Here is a 21,778-nt window from a genome sequence, read left to right as displayed (position 1 = left end):
ATCTTGGGAGGCTGAGGCAGGGGTATTGACAATTTGAGGGCTGAATGGCAAGATCTTATCTTAAGAAGAAAAGTTTATCATGAAAAACTATAGAAGTCAAGGAGAATACACACACAGAGAAGGGAGGGAGGGAGGGAGGCAGGTAGGGAGGGACGGAGGGAGGGAGAGAGAAGGCGAAACTCAGTTGACTTTAGGGAAGACATTTTCCTCTCTTGAAGCTACCCATTTCTCAGAAGACGGCTGGAGATGAAACTTCCTCCAGACAATCAAATTCCATGGCTTTCTTTGCCTAACTCAGCTAACACACTTTGATATCTTTCCCATAAAGCATCATTACCTGCCCGCCAAGTAGTGGTTTTACCCCTACTCTGCAGGTCCCAGTCACTGGGGATGGAATGGACAGTGGACATTACTCAGGTGGCTCCATGAGGCCTTTCTATTGATGAGAAGCCACTTTTACCCATCTATTCACAATACTGGAAGGCCCGGATGCCTCTAGGAACTACCCAGCCCACAGACAGACACAGCAGAGCCCAAGGCTGATCCATCTTCCAGCCCAACATGCTTGCTTTGCTCTTCTCACCGTGGTACAGCAAAACTCAACAGAGCAAGCAGCAGGCAGGGTTGGCTCAGAACACCCTTCTGCTAGTAAAGAAACAGCAAAAGGATTTACCACAGCCCCAGCAATTATCCAAAGTGCACAGGGAGACGTACAGAAGGAATCAAAGCCACCAGCTTACCCTCTTCCGCAGGTTGTAGGTGAGAATCAGGTTCCGGGAGAAGGAGTGGGAGAAGGCTGTATAGAATTCTAGCACTTTCTGAAGGGCGTCCCTCTTGATCACATGTAGGTCACAGTAGGTCAAGGCCCTGACATTAGCACAGGACTGTGCAAGTGTGGCTTCCTTCCAGAACACATCTCCAAACACATCTCCTTTCCCTGAGGAGAGAGAGTTGTCATGAGCACTGGCAGCCTGCAGGTTGGGCTCAGAGGAGGGAAAAAAAAGTCATAATTTGAACCATAGTAGCATGCAGTTCAAGAGCCTTTAAGGTGGTGCATACTTAATTATGATAATATTACCCTGTGGCAAGGATGCTGCTGCTCAGCCTAGAAAGTCATCACCTATCCCATTATTCTTTACCAAAGCCCATTTTCTCCACAACAGCACCCATAACCTGCAATTCCTTTGTGGCTTGTTGTGTGCCCTGTTCCCCTCAGAACATGATGCTTTATCTGTTGTGTAACAATTTCTTCTGAACTGAAATATTCTATCTTGGAGGGAAAGCTCCCTAAGACTGGGGAAGTCTTAAACTCACAAGTCTCAGGAAGTCCCTGAAATGGAGCAGATTCATGAGTCTCCTCCCTCCTCAGGTTTATATAAGCAGTAAGGACTGTCAAGAAGAGGGGGCTCTCCAGCCTGAAAGCTGCCTGGAAGTGAAGCAGAACTCCCCGGGGAGGCCACTCTCATTATCTGTCACCCCTTGTTGGCTTTGGTAGTAATGAGCTATACATGTTTATGTAAGTATTTTTCACTTATACTCTTGTGATATCTGCAGCAGATTTATGTAACACGTTGGAATTCAGAAGGATCATTACTTTGGTCTGCCTTCAGTTCCTGCTCTGAGGGAAATAGGCATGTATTCATATTTCCCCAGAATGTCACACAACATAGTAGGAGCATGGTTGGTACTGATAGGCAGAGAGGAAATGAGGGCAGAAGCGGGTCATGGCTCTGCCTCTGTGTGTCTGAGACGAATAGATATTCTTACAATGGAGTGTGTATTTGTGTGTGGGCTTTCTCAGGAGCCAAAGAACAGGGGAAGCTGCATCTAGCTGAGACTACCTAGAAGCAGTCAAGTATGGGGTGTAGCCCTTCCCATACTTGTCCCTGCTTTAAAGGTTAATTTGTATAATGAATCCTACCTCTCCCCCATACCTCCTGGAATGTGTTTTTTACCCTTGCTAAATACCCTCCCAGTGGTATACAATGCAGGCAATTGCATCTCTAGCATCTTCTGTCTCTGGTATCTTATAAGCACATTCAGCAAATCGATACAATACTGTAAAATTAATGTTTATATCCCAGATCTGTATGTTAAACACAAAGCCCCTATGTAATAGCGTGGCAGGGGAGCCTTTGGGATATAACTGGTATAGATAAGGGTTTATGACTTACTTTCATGTTTAACCCCATTACACCTTCATAAAACGGCCCCAGAAAATTCTCTCAAGCTATTCCTTACTTTTGAAGATACCATAAGAAGTGGGCAGTCTGCAGCTCGAGAAGAACCTCAGAAGAACCTAACCATGCTGAACTTCTGACCTTCCAAGACTGTAAGAAAATCCTATTGCCTATATGCCAAAACTGTCCACGGCATTTTGTCAAGGAAGCCCCAAATTAAGACAAGTAATAATAACCTTCATCACCATATGCTGATCCACCTCCTCTAACTCAGAGATAGTCTCTCCACTTTTCAGAACTATGAATGTTTTAGCCCATTTCTATTGCAAAGCTGAATTTATTCCTGGCATAGTCTCCAGCTACTCGGCTGGATTGTTCTTCTTGCTTATAAGTTTTCAGGGCAGATAATCACAAGCATGAATTCCCAGGGAGCTAGAGAGGAATGCACAGGAGGAAGGAGAGAACAAGAAATGGCTGGCCAGGCTCCCCAGACCCAGGCACCCTTGATGCTCAACCAGCAGCTGTTTTCAAAGGAAGAAGTTACAACCTGAAGCGCTTGGGCTGATGAACATTTTCTATAGTACCAAGTGTCTATGTGAAGTCTCTAAGATACTCCACAGTCTTCTCTAAGCACCTCTAAAATGACAGTCAATACTTCTATCCCTTCTAAATCAAGCAGATCGTGCATGGCTTAGGGATGCTACTTCATGGTTCTCTACACATTTCAATATGAAGGTGTTTCATACTGCTGTTTCAATATGAAAGTGGGTTTAAAGGTTCGGCGTAAATAGTACATCCATAGGGTAAACTTCCAAGTAAGCCCAGGTAAACGTGTATGCTGTTTAGACCCCCTTGCCAAGTTCTAATTTTTGTTGTCTGTGATATGAGTGGTTAAGGCAGGGGTAGGGCCAACAGGTAGCTTTGTGGGAAGCTACCTGGTTGCCCTGGAAACAGGCTCTCTCCATGGTGCTCTCCAGCACTGCATTCTGGGAATTTACCTGTACCTATAGCCCATAGCCTTCCCACACTGTCCACCACGACTCATATGCCTTCGTATCTGTTTAATCTGGCTCTTCTGGTGAATGTGTCTCCTCTGAAGAAACATCCGTTCCTTCTGACAGTGTGGTTACAGTTGTAGCTCACTCGAGGAGGCGAATCAGGGCTAAACTTGGTCATTTAATCAACACAGTTTGGTAAAAATGACATTCTTGGATTTTGAGGCAAGGTCACAGTAAGCTAACAGCCCAGGTTTCTCAGAATATTCATTCCTGGAAGTCTCTATCTTGAAATCTGACCAGTTTGGGGGAGACTGACCAACACAAGAGGTCTTATGAGTGCTCTGGTCCCCTGTCCAGGTCTCATCTGAAAGCCACAGCCACAGGCACAGTCACCAGTTATGTCCATCAGCCCCAGTCGGGCCTTCGGGTGAGCACAGGCTTAGAAACCACCCATATACACCAGCTGAGATACGGCCATAAGACAAGAATGAGTGTTTTAAACCAGGCCATGTGAGGAGTGGTGACCCAGCAGCAGACACATGAACACACAGGTCACGGAGCTTTGGGCTGAGAAACGGCAGGGCATCACCCGTCACCCCAGCTCTTGCTGGCATCCCTTGTGTTTCTCCGAGAGAAGGTGGCAGGAGAGGGTGAAGGCTCTCCTACCAGTGAGAAACAAGGAGTGTCTCTAATAACAGACCGACTTTCCTGGCCACAAATTTTGAGCACCGGCGGGAAAGGCAGCTTTACAAACTCTGCAGTTCCTCTGGGAGGAAACATGGTATAATTAAGCTGTAGCTACTGAGTAGAAGCTGATTGGTAATTTTGTCTGTTTCTTATCAAGATTACCTCGTTTAAACAAGACCCAATATAGAGGCATTATGCTCCTTTAATGAAATTGGGAGTCATTTTCTAATTATAGAAGAACCAGTAAAGTAAAATAATAGCTCCTTGTGTGCATTTAATAAATGAATTTAGCTACACAGATTTCATTTACGAACCCTCTCAAGGGGCGCATCTATTGCACGGAACATAGGGCCACCTTGCTGGAGCGGGGCTCACAGGAAGCAAATGCCTCTGAGACAGCAGCATCTCGTGCTGGGAGCATCTTGGTGCTGTCACAATATGGCCTACATTTCCAACTCAAGTTCCACCATGTCTAACCCTACTTCCTGTGAAGGTGGCTGCGAGTGAAGATTGGAGGCTGCAGGACTCCTTGAACCCCAAACAAACCCAGGCCCCTCAGCACATGTCAACTGTTTTCAGGAACGTGTAACTCATGAAAGCCGGCAGGGGCAAAGCAGAACTTTTGCAGATCTCATGGGTGCGGCGCAGGTGGCTGGGAGGGGACCTCCCAGGTCAGAGGCTGAGAGAAGGAAGCCATGACAGATGCTACACTTTCTTCCCACTGTGAGTGCTGCATGACCACCCACTCAAAACAGAAGGCGCTCAGACTGTTCAGCCAACTAGCTTACCAATCAGGGTGCAGGTCTAGATCATAAGAAGCTTACCGTGCGATTCCCCAAGAACTCCCATTCTAAGTGGACATTCTGAGCTGGGGGAAAGGAGGGGTGGGACGTGACTGCTGGTACTCTAATTAAACCAACAGCACTGATTGGATCACCCTATACACTCCCTCACTTATACACTGAGTCTAGGTGAGGCAGATCCTGGGGCTTCAGTACAGAGGGACACTGCATAGGGGGAATGGAGACCCTATAGGCAGTTTGGCTCTAAAAGGGCAGAGGCGGAGGGGGCTGGTAGGGGGAGAAGCAGAGGAGACTGACCGCAGGGTGAATTCAAGAGGTGTGTGGAGTAGGGCCCTGGAAGCATCAAACGGCCTTCCCTGGGGCTAACAGGTTGCAGGGAAGGGGTTGTGATTTTAAGCCTGCAGATTTGGTTCACTTTGGTGGGTGAGTCTGGCAGGCCGTCCAGCAGGCATGGGGAAAGACGCCTGGCTGCTTCGATGACTCCCAATAACATATTCTTTGAAGGTCTCCGTACCAGCACAGCACAGTTCCACAGCTAGCCTGTCCATTACTAGAATCACTAGACATTTCCAGACTCAAACACATCAGAAAGAATTCAGCTGGCCATTCACGAAGAGCTAAAGAACCTGCTGGCAGAAAGCTCAGGCGACACCCTACTGAGGGGAAACTAAAGGCTGGCAGGAGGCTGGGTGCCATGCAGTTACCACCTGCTCCTATGCACCAGGATGGCTACATGAGGAGGGTGCTGGCCTTTTGATACATGGGGTTCTCACCTGAGCAGCTGCACCCATACCTTAGACCACTGGGGATCCCTTGTACCAGAGAGAAGCCCTGGGCAGTGAGTTCTGTGGGCAGGTGTCCCTTTAGGGCACCTCACCTGCTCCAGGGAAGGCACACTTCCCAGTCTGAAGGCCAAAACCCCAGCCCTGTGAGCCAGTGCCCACTCTAACTGGCCAGAGAGGGGGACAACCTAGGAACTATTGTGTGCACCAGCACCCGAGGGTCACGGCCAGCAGGCTTCCTCTAGAACACTTGTATGCACACTCCTCCACAAGTACCTACTGCCTCATCCCCTAGCCTGCCCGAGGCTGCTGGGGACAATAAGGAAGCTAAAGGTTGACATCTTGTAAATGTTGCTTCTTTTTTCTGCAGGAGAGCTGCAAAGCCCTCCTTCTCATCTTCATTGCACAGATAAATGTGGCTGCAGTCTGCGGACTCTGTTGCATGTGCCATCACTTACAGAAGTGAGAACAGACAGCAGAGACATTTAGACACACTGCAAATCCGGCCACTGGCCTCCTGTCTGAACTCAAATCCCTGGCTCCGCTTTACAGGCTGTTGGAGTGTCAAGTGCTTTATCATATTTCTGACCCAGTAAGGAAAGTTGGGACTGGACTTGCCCAGGTGCCCTTGACTCTAGCAACAGGCCTGATTCTCTTTCACTTCCCGGAGGGCACCTACTTCTAGAATTTTGCTGTCATTGTAGCTTTTGTAGAAGAGCATTGCCATCTCTAAACCAGTGAGGTCATTGAGGTGGTTGTGAACCTCTGCTAGGATAAGCCATTCCACCCTCACTGTTTGGCCAAGGACAGTCGGAGGGAGGGATGATGGCACATGCAGAGACATGCCATTTTCTCCTGGTTGGACAGTAAAAAGCAAAAGGGTGCTGCCAAAACATCATTTTGAAAAATAAAAACAGTCAGGTTTAAAAATTATATCCTAACACTGTCTGCGAAATGTCAAACGATGCAGACTTTCTCAAGACTGACTTGAAATTTTTTTAAACTATCATCTTGAAAATACCATGTGTTTATTTATTATCTGTGTGTTTGGTATATGAGTTCATATGTTCGCACGCATGACTGTAGAGACAGACCAGAGGTCATATCTATTGTGTTCCTCTGTTGCTTTCTGCCTCATTTATTGAGACAGAACTGCACAGTGGCCCTGGGACCCGTGACTGGCATAGCACCAGTGGCCTCAGCGCCCTCCCGCTCTGACCTCCTCAGCTCTGGGATCAGAGGCACATGTACGCCCCTCTTAATATGTGGGAGCTGGGATCTGATCCCAGGCTCTCGTGCTTACATGAGTTTCTTACAGCCTGAGCCATCTCTCCAGACCCACACACACTCTTCTAAAGACAGCTTGAAATCCAGACAAATTTAAAGAGAACACGCGGCTCTCCTCCTGCCTCACAAACATCTCCACCGGCTTTCTGGCGAGGGCGCTCAAGGAGTCTCGGCTGGTGTGCTTCTCTCGCATACCCGGGTCACAGCACATTCAAGTAACATTTGACTCATTGTAACAATTTCCAGTATCATTTAAAATTCCTTATAAACACTCTGAATGACTTTCCTTAAAAACCCCATTTCCTTAAAAATGCTCCAAGTGCTTGCTCATTTAGAAAAAGACTCGTATGCTCTGTGATGACTTTTCTTTCTCTTTCCTACTTGGCGTTTCTTCTGTTAACTCTTAAATCTGTAGCTTGAGACCTGGCTTCCTTTCCTGGTTCCAGGCCCACCTTTCCAAGTGATGCTGGTGCAGTGTGATGTCCTCGGGCCTCTGGAAGGATGCAATGGAGGCTTAGTGCTTTCTGTTTCATGGCCTCTTCTGCCCCACTTACCATCTCATTGTTCATACTTTCCTCGCCCACTTTGCTGACGTCAGAATGCCCACTCTGGCCTCCGTGTCTGCCCCATTCCATCCTAGTATTAACATTTACAACCTGAGAGGCTCTCTGTCCTAGCTTGTTTTCTATAAAAACTGACCAACAAAAGCTTGAGGAGGAAGGGGTGTCCCTGTGATCACGTGCCAGCATAAAGGGAAGTCAGAGAAGGAACTCAAGGCAGGAACTTGGAAACAGGGATTGAAGCAGAGACCATGGGGCAACAGTGCTTACTGGCTCGTTCCTGTTTTTCAGTTTGCTTATCTATCCAGGACCACCTTCCAGGGGTGGCACCACCCACAGTGGCCTCAGCCCTCCCACATGAATTATTAATCCAGAAAATGACCCTTACATAGACTTGCTTACAGGCCAGTCTGATGGGCCATTTTCTCAATTGAGAGTCCTCTTCCCAGATATCTCTAGCTGTGTCAGCTTGACAGAAAACCAACCAAATAATAATACGTATGCCCAGTTAAAACTGAATTCTAATGAATAACTAATCTCCCTCAAATTGCCTCTTATGCTGTCTTTGGGAAAAACTCATACAAATAATTGTTCATTGTTTCTGTGAAATTCAAATGTCCCTGGCAGGCCTTCTCCATTCTTGCTGAGTACACCATAACGCTCCTCGTCTCTGCCATCAGTCACAGCGTCCTAACAGTTCCTTTGTCCCTCTGTCCAACACAGACAACAACAACCCTTCGGACCACAGCTCTGTGGACCTGCTGGTTTCTCACAATGACACAGTACCACCGACTCCAGCCTTGAAGTGTCACACGGGTCCTGTGTCTTATCACTGTCCTCTGGGGCTCCTGGTTCTAGCTCGGATGCTGGCTTTGATGTTACATCATCACCCACCACATAAGTGCCCTCCCCATGGCTGCCCATGCCCTATTTCACCTGACCACATCTGACTCTATCTTTCCAGCCACCACCAAGGCAAAGATCTCATGGCCTTGTCTGTCAATCACTAGGAAGGTTCTTCTACTGAATAGTGGAAAATAGTGGGAAGTGGTAAAAATGATGAAAACTAGCAACTTCATATGGCTGAAGCAAAGTTCATGAAAAGCCCCCCCACCTAGGATTTCTTCATTTCTGCCCCCTGTCTAGGGGTTCCTGCTTCATTTTTGCCCCAACTTAGGGGTTCCTACTTCATCTCCACCCCTGCCTGGGGTTCCTGCTTCATTTCCGCCCCTGCCTAGGGGTTCCTGCTTCATTTCCGCCCCTGCCTGGGGGTTCCTGCTTCATTTCCGCCCCTGCCTGGGGGTTCCTGCTTCATCTCCACCCCTGCCTAGGGGTTCCTGCTTCATCTCCACCCCTGCCTGGGGGTTCCTACTTCATTTCCGCCCCGGCCTAGGGGTTCCTGCTTCATTTCCGCCCCTGCCTGGGGGTTCCTGCTTCATTTCCGCCCCTGCCTAGTGGTTCCTCTTTCATTTCTGCCCCTGCCTAGGGGTTTCTGCTTTACTCTTTTTCTTTTTCATGACCTCCCTTGTCCTCTACAGCTCAGGTTGAAGATGTCAACCGGCACGTGAGATAACAATCAAGGCTTAGTGGCTCTGACAGGTGACAGTGTGACAAAGTCTTGTGCACACTTAATCAAGGAAGCCCTGACGTAGAAACATCATGGCTGGCTCCAGTCACACCGGCTGGAACCTGGCTCTCAGCTGCCCCTGCCCACAGTGTCCCCAGAGGCCCTGCAGCTCTGCTACCCTAATGCCCAGCCCACCACTCTCCTTGGAGTCTCCCAACTGTTGATTTCTGCCTCCTCTGTGAGCATTTACAGTTTGCTCCAGGACAGTCACAGAATGAGTCACCTGTGCTGGTTGTGACTAAGCACTAGTCTAAGACAAAGGCGCTCGTTCTTTCTTTGTCCCTGGAAGAGACCACCACCATGGTTTCCTCTGACAGTAGATGCTGCCTTAACATCCAGCCAAGAACAATGGCCCAGAGAAGCTCCTTACCCAGGCAAAGGCAAGGCAGTTTTCCAGCTCAGCAACTGAGGGAAGGCATCTTTGAAAAAGCTCCTCTGTGAGCAAGTCCCAACCTGCATGCTTCACCGAGGACCTACAAGTGGTCCTCAGTCCCTGGGGACATGACTGGAATAGGACCTGTGCCTAATAGGCTAGGCTGCCCTGCACTTACCCCACACTGTCCTCCTACCCATCCTGGGGCAGGCTCAGGGTCATCCAGAGCTGTGCCTGCATCTGCAGGAAGCATCATGTACCCATCTTCTCTCCTTGTCCCTCCTCCTCTTTTCCTTTCCCTCAGCCCTGTTGACTCTCCAGTATCCACAGGAAGTCATTCCCTAGTCCTTACTCTGCTGCCTCTGAGCTCCTTCCCACCTACCTTCCACCGCCTGCTCCTCTCTCCCACACAGCTCTCCTGGCTGCTCTCCGGGCCTTTACATGTGTGCCTTTACAATGTTTTCATGTTAAAATCTCTCATGGGTCCCTCACCCCTCCAGATGCTTGCCCTAGATCGGGAGGCCCTTCACTGTCTAGCCTTTGCCTGCTTTTATTATTCTTTCATTTGTCTTCTTATTTATTCCACAGTATGGCTACCAACAGAGTAGACAAGTTCTCTCTCCAGTCCCTTTTCCTGTTTCCAACTCCATTCTGTCCTTTAAACAACAGCCCCTGGTACCTTCCATGGCTACGTTCTTGGTGCCAGAGAGACAAAGTCAAAGGGATCGGGACCTGGGCTTAGAAAAGAGGGGTAAGTAGTAGTCTGTGGGCTTAGTAGACACTGGGAGGGAGGCCTTGGAGACTTAGCCAGTTTAGTGGAAGCTTCTTGGAGGCCACAATTGTGTTGTCCTCCTTCTGCTAATGAGATACAGCCTGGCCAGAAGACTTCTGTCTTACCTATCAGAATGTAAACAAAACAAAACAAGCAGGACAATCATGGTGAAAATGTAAATGAAGTATTGAGATGCAAAATCGATTTACTCCCAGTGAAAGGAGCTCGCACAAACACTGCAGGCCTGAGACAGATATGCAGGGAAATATTCAGCTTGCTTGAGCCCTGTGGGATGCTAGGCTGGGCCCCCTCAGGCTGGCCAGTCACAGAGCGGCAATACAACTGACATCAAGAACACTAGGCAAAACCAACTACTTTGAAAAAGACGTCATTGGAAAACGCTGATGAGAGTCAATGAGATGGTTAGTAGACAAAGGGACTTGTTACCAAGTCTGGGCTAGACCCCTGGGAGCCACACGGTGGAAGGAGAGCATCAATTCTGTGTGCCGCCCACTGCACACAAGATAAAGAAATAAATGTACAACTCTGATGCACATTCTGTGGGTTGTCCAATTCCAGCTGGTCAGCCCTGGACAATGTGTGTAGGTCACCAATGCCAAATGGACTCGGTAGTGTGCATACATCTATGTTGTAAACATATGTGTGTGCATACATCTATGTAACAGCAATGACTGAGGGAGAGAACATGAAGTTGGTGAGGGGATAAAAGGGGATGAAAGTTGGGGAGAGTTTATGCATTCTCCCCATAAAATTTAATTAAAGAGCTACAAGCAATTGATAACTACTACTAGAGGGAGAATTAGTCTTTGCCAGGGATGAGCCCTCCCTTGATTGGCTATCAAATGCCAAGTGGTGGGCCTAGAAATACACACATGCACGAAGCTCGTGCAAACTCTGCAAGTTGTAAGTCTACGTTTATTTGTTAATATACACACGTAACAACAATGGTTAAAGGCCAAGAATAGGGGGGCTTGACATGGGAGAAGTGGGGGTGAGAAGAGGAAGGGGCAATGGTTTAATGAAATTAAAGATAAATAAATATTATTATAAGGCAAAAAATGCCTTATATGTGAAAAGCTAAGAGAATAAATTTGAGAAGCCTGTTAAGTGACTTTTAAGAGAATTCCAGAAGGCAATGAGGTGACATCACAGCAAAATTAAGGTAGAGGAGGGATCATGAGAGAGTCCTACCTAGTATGGTCATCATCTTCAAGAACAGCATCTTCCAATAAGAGAGAGACTGTCGTGAATCCTGGGGCCACACTTTCAAACTGTAACCTTTGGTCATGTTCAGAAACCATTTACTAGGTTACCACGCTCAACTGTTTGAAGTTAAAGAGCACAGACTCTCATAGAAAACTCTAATAGAGGCTGTGTTTCCCAGCGCATGGCAAGCGCTGAGTTTTACACATCACTGTGTGTTCACCCGTTAGCAATGTAATTAGCATTTTATATTGTGGCTGCCGTCACAAAATGTCTAGAGGGTTTTGGTGAGCGGGGATGCTATTTTGGGCACATGCTGTGCCCGCTCAGTTAAGAACACTGACCCTTCTCCTTGTTCTTGGATTCCGCACTCACTTTAAACAGAGAATGGGGATGGGATAGAATAATTGAAGGGAGGGACCATATCAGCAGGCTGTAAACGCATGCGCTGGCAGCAGGAGACCAGAGACCCAGGGCACTGTGCTATAGCTTCTCATCCACAATCCTCAGAAGCATTCATCTTCACCATGACGGAGTGGCAGCTGTCTAGGCAGTAGCTCCTCATGCAACTCTGGAGGGCTGGGATAAGGTTTAGTTACCACGGCACCCCATTCATGATGGTGCCTGCTCAACATTTCTGGGTGAGACAAAAACTAAAGGACTTCAGAGGACAATGGAGGTCTAGTTCTCGGTCCTGTTTGATGCTCAAACCCTTTGTAAGAAGAAAATGATTGTGGTTCATTGAGCAGAGATTATTCTAAGGAGAAAGGAATTTTAAGAAAGGTCCAATTGTGTTTCCAGGGAACAAACAGCTTGGAATGCCATAAGTCTTGAGGCCCAAAGGACAGGTTGACTCGAAGAACTTGTCATGTCCTTTTATAGAATAAGAGTCTCTTGGCAGTTATGTAGGAGATCGAGCCTGGACCTACTTTTGGGGCCCAATCTGGCTCTTGTGAAGCATAGAGGAGTCTTTCTCCAGCCTGGATGTCTTAAGAACAACGAACATTTTGAATCCAAAGCTGCTGAGCTATATTTGAGGTCTAACCACTTTGCTAACTGGAGTGGGCAGGATGCCCAGAGGGCTAGATTCGGAGAAGCAGTAAACCAGTCAAACCAATCAGGTTATGGGGCTGCTGCCTCTTGATGCCAGCATCAGCAGGGAGGGGGAGGTGAGGAATGGTCCCTTGTCCTCATCTCTCTTCAAGGCTGCCATCCCTCCATGCCCGAGTCTATAGCATCTGTGTCAGGTGTCTGTATGTGTGCAGGTGTGTGCAGGTGGGTGTGTGCAGGTGTCTGTGGCAGGGCGTAAAAAATCTCTGTTCATTATTCTCCCCCTCCCCTACCCCCCACAACTCAATCATTCATGTTTCCATGATGTCTCGATGGGGACATGTATTTTGGGGTCAGGTAGAAACCTGATGCCAGGAAACTCCCACGAATCTACAAGGATGACCCCAGCTAAGAATCCTAGCAGTAGTGGATACGTAGCCTGAGCTGGCCATCTTTTGTAATCAGATTGGTGACTATTTTAATTGTCATCGGAGAGCTTCATCAAATGACTGACGGAAACAGAGAGACCCTCAGCCACGCCCTGGGCCAAGCTTGGGTAATCCTTCTGAAGAGAGGGAGGAAGGGTTGTACGAGCCAGGGGCAGGGTCAAGGTCATCACAAGGGAACCCACAGAAACAACCAACCTGGGCTCACAGACTCTGAACTGACAGCTAGGGAGCCTGCATGGAACTGACCTAGGTCTTCTAAATATGTGTGACAATTGTGTAGCTTGATCTATTTGTGGGGTTGCTGGTGGCAGAAACAGGGTCTGTCCCTAAGGCTTTGGCTGTCTTCCAGGAACTTATTCCTATTACTGGGTTGCCTTGCCCAGCCTTAATACAAGGAGGGGGAGCTTAGATCAATCTCAACCTGATATGCCATGCTTTTTTGACACCCATGGGAGACCTGACAGAAAAAGAAGAGGAGTGGATGAGGTGGGGGTGGGGGAAGGTGGGAGGAGGGAATGGGAGGAAAGGAGGGAGGGAAATAAATGAATAAATTTAATGAATAATAATAAAAGAAATCTCTGATCTGAATACATAGGTGGATATTACCGGGCCTCAAGATGGATTTCCTAGAAGAGTAAATAGTGAGTGATCTGTGGGGAAACTGCAAGACACCTGACCCCAAAGGGTTAACCTCAAATCCAAATTCAAAAGACTGCTTGCAGTTTCTCCTAGTCCTGCAAGAATCCTGGCTAACCCAAGGCCCTCACTGGTGAATTCTGGCTAACCCAAGGCCCTCACTGGTGAATCCTGGCTAACCCAGTGCCCTCTTGGGGGAAGAGGTATGAACCCCTTCCTACATATACACTATAACATCTTCAGTGCTTCTGTGTCTGGCTCACAGCCTCACGTCTCTGAGATGAGGGAGCAGGGGACAGCAGAGTTAGGCTGTTGAGCTCCATGGGCATCAAGGTATCCAGCAGAAAAGACAGACATCAGCCCTAACCCAGAATCAAAAATCTCCCCCAACCATCTGCCAGCACGTGCTAAAGGATTACAAATCACCCTTGGATTGCCCTGAGCACAATATAACCAAGAGGTCGCAAGGTGCCCCAAGAACAAGAAGGAACCGTGCTTCGGGTACTGCAAAATCGGGTTTTAAAAACATCACCCATCTCTACGAAGCCAATCATCTCATGCTAACCTCAAGTTACTTCATCTCGCCCCTCTCAGGTTTCTGAGAAATCAGTCATGCATTGAACCTAAAACATGCACCTGCAGATGGCAGCAGCACCAGCAGCATCTGGGACCGCACATTCCATTCTCTGTCACTAGGACTTCAGTTCAAGGCCGGGCAGGAGTAGAAAGGTTTGAAGACTGAAGGATGCTGGGATGAGACTCCATGGACCTCAACTGCTATAAAGACATTTCCTTAACCTCTCTGAACTCCAACTGTCTTACCTAAAAACTGGGAATAATAAAGGCATTTCGCAGGATTACTGTAAGGGTTAAATGTGGATCCCTCTGCACTATCCTGGGTGCCAAGCATATGTCCACAAATGGAGATCATGCTAGTGATGGCTGTGCCCTTAGAGACATGCCATTGATGAGCTCTTCTGTAGCTGCTCAGGAAATGTCTCCAAGGCCACTGACATCAGCCTCTCAAATACCATCTGTTCCCCAGATCTCTGCTCTCCCTCTCACACTTGCTGTGTGTGGTCCCAGCCTCCCTGTTATCCACATGGAAACCCTACCATCCCAACAGCAAACCTGTCCCTGGATTCTTTAAATTCTACTTTTTTGCCTTGATACAATGTGCTTCTTTCTATCCAACCAAAACTTAGTTCCTTAAGCCCCTAGATAACATGGCTCCAACCTGCTTTCCCTGGCCCTGCAGTCCAAAGGACAGTCTATCTTCTGTCCTTTGACAAACATACAAACATGATGGCGCCCCTCCCCCTACACAACCACAAAACCCTACATCTTTAATGTGTTTCCTGGAGCCTTTGGCCCATCTACTCTCCCAACTTCATTCTCCCACTGTGGCCCTTCCGTGGGCCTGGGCCACACAAAGGGACTTGTAGTTTACCCCATGGACCACACCTGCCTCTGTCACACATGCTTCCCCCTCTCTTTGGAATCTGGCCTTTACCCTGTTCTGTGCTGGCTCATTTTCAACTCTTCAGCTTCTCTGTTGCCATTTCATCTAGGAAGCAGTCTCACTTGAATCACGCATGAGATGCCCCTTCATTCTGAATGCTCTATTCTGGAAGCCACATTCTGAATGATTGTTTGTTTGTTCATCTCTTTCAGTAGCCTGTAGCCTCTTGAGGACAAAAAAACCCAGTGTCTCAAACATCAGTTGGTTCAAAGCAGGCACCAGGCACTCCAACATCGGCTGGGTGGATGGATGGATGGATGGTAGAAATGAGCCTACCTAGGGAGCAATCTCTGATTAAGCGTGGCTACCCAGCGACTATGACAACCCCAAGTATGGAGCCAGAAGTACATAAGAATGAGCAGCACGTACCTAGGATCGCCACCACCTCGTCATCCTGGATCACCTCCAGGGAGCCGGAGACCACGAAGCAGAGGCTGTCTACACTCTCCCCAGCATGATAGATGAGGTCCCCTGGGGCGCAGTGCACAGTCTGGAACTCCATGGCCAGGGCCCGGAGGCAGCCATCGCTAGCCAGTCGGAAGGCGGGGTGTTCCTTGAACACTTTGCGGTTCAGGTGCACACAAATGTCAGCTCTCATGTCCTTGGGGCAGATCTGCAGGACCTGGCCAGACAAGGAAGAGACAGTGTGAGAGCCATTCCACAGCCGCCTTCCCTCGGCACCCTGGAGGATAGCAAACACACAGGCTCTGTTGACCTGAGCAACCGTCCACCCAAGTCAGGGGCAGGGCTAAGAGACATTGTGGAGAGAAAACACTGAGCGTGTGAGATGCTTCTGCATCACTGACTGTGACCAGGGACACAGATAGGGGACGGATGTCAGTTGGGGTCCCAAACAGGGATTAGAGAGTTCTGACCCTGGGGGGGGGGGCAACAGGGAAAGGTGAGGGGTGCTCAGACTGGGCTGGTTCAACGCAGTCAGCAAGAAGGGGTCATGTTCAGATTACATTTACAAACAAGCAAATCAAATCTATATATGTCTCAGGGGTACAGCATGATATTTTACATGCATACAATACATGAACAAAGTAATCAGTGTATCCATCCTTTAAATATTCATCAATTCTTTGTGTGGAGAACATTCTAAACACTCTCTCCTGGCCATTAGGAAATACACAGTAAATTGGTTAAGAGGTACAAAATTTCAAGTGGGAGAAATAGCCTAGCATTCTATAACATAAGGGGGTCACATTAAAGGGCAGTGTGTACTCTGATCACATAGCTGGTGTGACTTGCTGATAGAGTGATATATATGGTATGGGAGGTCCTTCTGTCTATGTATTACTTTTATTGGTTAATGAATAAGGAAACTAGCTTGGCCTGATAGGGCAGAGTAGAGCTAGGTGGGGAAAACTAAACTGAATGCTGGGAAAAAGAAGTGGAATGCAGAGTCAGAGGGAAGCCATGTAGCCCCGCCAGAGACAGACACTGGAACTTTACCTGGTAAGCCACAGCCTCATGGCAATACACAGATTAATGGAGATGGGTTAAAATTAATATGTAAGAGCTAGCCAATAAGAAACTAGAGCTAACAGGCCAAGCAGTGGATTTAATTAATACGGTGTCTGTGTGGTTATTTCAAGTCTGAGCTGCTGGGCGGTCGGGTAATGAACTAGCAGCCTCCTGTAATGGATTACATGAGACCTGCCCAAGTTCAAGCCAGCTGAAATTCCAGCACAGATGGAGGGGTGCTCCTGAGACTCCCCCTTAGCTGAGCAGCCTTTGGCACGTGATAGCTGCGAGGAAGGCTGACTCACTCTAGTTTGGCTGTGGTAAGTCATCCATGCCCCAGTGAATGGACTCACACCGTTAATTCCTGGTTAGACTCAGAGGGATAACAGTGATGGTGATGATGATAACAACCATACACATGAAGTTGTTGGGGACACAGGTAAGTGGGCCCCAGGGACAGTTAGAGTAGGTAGTAGGGGTGGGTGAGATTAAAAAAAACAATATACACATGTATTAATTTTCAAAACATGAATACACTTTACAAAAAATTGATATACACAAAGTCACATTTTCCTGAGTGCTTGCTGTCTGCCAGGCATGGCTCAGCAAGTTACTTACAGAGTTACTATTTGTTTGCCAAGCATCCGTGTGTCCCCCAGCACCATTCTAGGCTCTAATAATGTGGTAGTTTAAAAAAAAAAAAAAGAAAAAGAAAAACAAGTACCCAGCAGTGGTAGCACACGCCTTTAATCCCGGTACTCTGGGAAGCGGGGGCAGAGGCAGGAGGGTCTCTGATAGTTCCAGGCCAGCCTGGTCTACAGAGTAAGTTCTGAGACAGCCAGGACTACACAGAGAAACCATGTCCCTAGAAAACAAAATGAACAAGACAAAAAATACCTGCCCTCATGGGATTTACTGTCTACACAAGAAGAAAATGACAAGAAAAAATAAAATTTGGTATCAGTCGCCTCGGTCGGTAAGGAAGACAGAAAGGACAGAGGACAGGGGGTGGGGTGGGGGGTGTAACTTCATTTGAAAGTGTGTTTGCTAACATGTGGTCCCCACGGAAACTCCAGGATGTGCTTTTAATTCTGTCAGTTCAGATGACAGGAAGCTGAGAAACAGGGAAGCCCAAAGTTTCCCAGCCAGGAGACAGCAGATCTTGGCTTTCACACTAGGTGGCTTGGCATCAGAGCCTAGATAGAGCCTAACCAACTCCTATGCCAGGCGCTTCTGCAAAGCTAATGGGTTGCAATCTGACTTGCAGCATCCCATCCCCACGGTACCGAGGAGGAAACCCAGAGATTTGCACAAGCCAGACAGTCACTTTACCATCTGGGCTATGCCCCCAGCCCTGACCTGCACCATCTAAAAAACAAACTAGAAACAACAAGCCATGCGGATCTCATTTTTTTCTAAACAATTGAAAAATTGCCCAGCTTTTCAGAGCAAGACATAACTCTGTGGACTAAGTGTTCACAAGAAACCACTGCATGGCTTTCTACAGCATGCAGTAAGGAACACAATAGGACACCTCCCGGTGGTCTTTTCCAGAGAAATAGGCAGCATTTTTTAAACATATTTTTCCTGTTCTATTCTGTGAACCAGGTAGGGGCAGGTGAATCGAGTGTGACCATTCAGTGGCTACTCCTTGTGGAGCTGGCGGACTTTCCAGACCCTGTTCTTGTCTTAGCACCGATCATTTGCCTCTGCATCTGGGGCTTCTTCACCAGCCTCTCTGGATCAGTTCTCACCCTGGGTGGCTTCACTCTGTCTAGAGGGAGGTGGAGCAGTGGGAAGAGGTCACGTGACCGGATCCCCAGTTACTTAGTAGTAATGTAACTACTCTGTGCCTTATTTCTCTGATAAAATCCTGACTCCAAAGCTGAGTGACAGGGACATTGCACCTGTCTGCTGCAACAATGCTGATCAGAGGTTTCCTCCGCCTGGATCCCACGCCTGTGGACACACATCATGTCCAAGCAGTGCCCAGTAGCAGGACCAAGGTCAGTGCTCCAGGTGAGTTCACATTTACATCCTCTTCCCTGAGTTAGGCTCCTGCGTCAGGGTTTGGATAGGAGGTAACATCACTTCCAGGACACTGATTCCAGAACCGTGAGGATGATCGCGGGGAGGGCAGGGAGCTGTCTGAAGAGGAGGATGGCAGACACTGGGCTGGGCAGCAAGTCCATAGCTGTTCCTGTCGGCAAGTTCTACTGTCACGGCCACCCTTGATCCGCAAGGATGACGCGACCACCGGAGCTCTTCTCACTGCAGTTTATTCCAGGACTTTATTCACTTTCTCTCTCTCTTTCCCCTCTCTCCTCTCTCTCTTCTCTCCTCTCTCTTCCCCTCTCTCATTCTCTTCCCCTCTCTCCTCGGGCAAACCTCTCCCAGCCCTTAAGTAGGCATGGGCTGCCAATCCCGGATTGCCAGGTGGGCATTGCCCATAGGTCCACGCATATGCAAGCAGCTGATAATCATTGCGTTATCATAGCATAAGTCAGACTTTAGCCATAGGAGTCGATTATACTTCTCCATCAGGTGTGGCTCTATGCTGCTCACTACATTCTACCAGAGAGTAAGCAGAGAGGTATGCCCTCCCTCTGAGCATGCCCTCGTTCAGCCATTCAACCCACAGCCTGCCCCCTCAATTGCCAGGCTTTGAGATCTCACTCTTGAGAGTAATGTCTATGGAGTAGCCTTCCCGGGACATTGAAGGGTCAAGGTTCAGGCTCAGAATTCGGTCCTGCTCCCAGCATGCACCGCATGTGTGAACTTGAACAATGCTTCTGGTGGCCATGTCTTCCTTTTTTGTGTGATTTCACATGCTGCTGTGTTAAGACATCTGGTATCTAGTTAGTTGTGGGGTTCTTATGTAATGTCATTACAGAGCTTCCATGGTCCAGAAGGCCAGAGAGGCCATGTGATCTTAAAGGCCATCTTCACTGTGTTCCAGACATGGGAACTAGGGCAGGAGAGACACATGATGTGCTCAAGGTCACGGGCTGGTTACTGGAGGGAGGAGGGAAGACGGGACTCCTTGATGGTTCTCTCCCCTCAACAGCTGCTGCCTCCTTTCCCAGGCTGGGCTCTACTGTGGATGCTACCGTTGGGTCTCTGGAACAGGAATTCGGGTGGATCCCCAAAGCCTCTGAGGAGGTGCGCAGGTGAGCAGGTGAGCAGGACAGGAATGCGGTGCTGATTGAGCAGTGTCCCAGGCAGCTCCCCTACCCAGCCCTGCAGGGACAGGGACCAGGAAGGGTTTTTCCCAGACAGCAGGATCTACAGAGTCATTCTAGTGCCTGGGAAAAATGGGCTTTGGGGCAGAGATCAAAGATCTTTCTGCTCCATCAGCTGCCAGGCACCTACAGAACCAGCAGGCATTGTTGTCCGTGATGAGCAGGGACAATAGGTGCAGGTGGGGTGGGGATCTGGCAAAGCCAGGAGCCAAGCAAAGCCAACCCAGGCCCTGCCCATGGGGGACTGAACCTTAGCTTCAGTCCCTCTAGTGCGTGCTTGACATCCTGCAAGACAGCTTGCTGTTGTTAAAGGCATACCAACCAAGCTTGAAGACCTAAATCCAATCCCCCAAAACCTCATGATAGTCCAAGACAAACATGCAATACAGGCCATGACACCGTACCCACACATATACACATGCACACAAACATGCAGGCAATCACTTGTACACAGTAAAATATAATCGAAAAAAATCAAAGGAGGGAGGGATAATAGGAGGAAAAGGATAAGCTTTGAAACCAGATAAAAACTGGGCTCAAATCCTAGTTACCCTAGACCAGAGGAAGTAAAAAGAATGAACTGAGCCTCTGGTCCTCCTCCTCATTCAACAGAGCTTCCAACCACGCCTTCCCAAGAGGGGAAGTGAAGTCCACTCAAGACACGGGGGTAACAGTCAAGCAAACCAACACTGGTTCTTTCCATTTCTCCCTAACAAATGTTCGCCATGTAGCCGAGACTGGCCTCAGACTCATGGCTGCCCTGCCTCTGCCTCCCAAGTCTGAGTTCACAGGTGCGCACCACCACACCTGGCAACATGTCTGTTCTCAGTGCGTGTTCAAGAAATGGCAATTGGGGTTGTAGAGGTATTCATCATGGCACACAGGAGACAGACACACAGCAGATAGACACACAGCAGACAGACACACAGCAGACAGACACACAGCAACGAGCCTTTCAAGTGCACAACCAGCAGAACGGAGCATTCCTTAAAACCTGTCAGTGCCCAACCATCTGTTCAGATAGAGGGGGACAGGAATATAACTGGCCGACCACAAAGCCAGATCAATCTGGATTCCAATGTGTCCATAACTATTTTTGCTGTAGTGATACCATTTTCCTAATTCTACTGTGGATAGATGGGGTTTGGCAGCAAGCGACATGGAATCAAAGGCTGAAGACTGGAGAAACTGAGTGAGGATGTGGCTTTGGTCATGGGCCATACACAGAGCAGGGACTCGTGGCGGCTCAGGGCTGGTCTAGCAAGCATAAGGCCTTGGGAATGTGGGTGTGGTGGTGCTCACCCTTTATTCCAGCACACTGGAAGTGGGGACAGGAAAATCAGAAGTTCAAGTTCATCCTTGGCTACATAGAGAGTTCCAGGCTAGCCTGGGCTACAGGATATGTCTCAAAGGCACTGGGAAACTCTAAGGTAACTAATAAATTAGCCCTCTGTATCTTTTCTCTGCTCTCTCAGAAGCCACACACATGCCTGCACTTCACTGACACAAATCTGGAATAACAATTCTTAGAGAATAACTGTGCACAGGATGTTTGCTGTGCTCTGGATTGCACAGCAAAGCAGCTGCCAACTGGTGACGAAGGCACAGGCTTGTGCCCGTATTGCCTGGGCTCATCTGAGGTAGTTTTACCAGGGTAATTACTGACCCTGTCCACAACACCATGGGGATCTATCCGGACTGAGAGGATGTGGAGATAGGTGTACCAGTGGCCTTGGGACAGGCCAATCGGGGAAGATGGAAAAATAGCCAAGATACATCATACCTGATGCGGCAGTTCTTTAAGAAAATCAAAGTTCATTTTTAAAAAGCCATGCCAAACAAAAAACATGAGTATTTAAAAAAAAAAAGCCAAGACTGGCAAGCATGGGGCCATCTGGGAAGCTTGAGCAAAAGGAAGCAGCTCCCCTTGCCCAGGCTCTTCGTTTGAACATGGTCCAGCATTGGGAAGCTGCCCTAGACAGCAGGACATTTGCTCCCCTTGCTCCAGGAGATACACCGTGCCTTTGATTTCTTAAATGATGGCTCTTACTTTCTGAGCCTTCAGTAAAGACAATAGAGAGACCACCAAAACCCCTGGAAGGAGGACCTGAGAATC

At 48.3% G+C, this 21,778-nt stretch overlaps 1 protein-coding gene across 2 annotated transcripts in view; it reads right to left on the bottom strand.

The window, feature by feature from the left end:
* The window catches only part of Kcnh1 (potassium voltage-gated channel subfamily H member 1), a 278,882-nt gene that overhangs the window by 56,951 nt on the left and 200,153 nt on the right, over positions 1-21,778 (bottom strand). For both annotated transcript variants that reach the window (XM_050148258.1, XM_050148259.1), the window contains exons 9-10: positions 15,320-15,572; positions 741-937 (exon numbers count right to left, since the gene is read on the bottom strand). In XM_050148258.1, coding sequence (XP_050004215.1) covers positions 741-937; positions 15,320-15,572 — 450 coding nt within the window. The remainder of the gene's footprint in view (positions 1-740; positions 938-15,319; positions 15,573-21,778) is intronic.

This window comes from Alexandromys fortis, unplaced genomic scaffold (assembly GCF_014885135.2).
Source record: "Alexandromys fortis isolate MF-2015 unplaced genomic scaffold, M_Fortis_MF-2015_v1.1 scaffold_62, whole genome shotgun sequence".
Taxonomy (NCBI): domain Eukaryota; kingdom Metazoa; phylum Chordata; class Mammalia; order Rodentia; family Cricetidae; genus Alexandromys; species Alexandromys fortis.
Note: the sequence above shows the minus strand (reverse complement) of the source record. Positions and strands in the feature narration are given on the sequence as shown.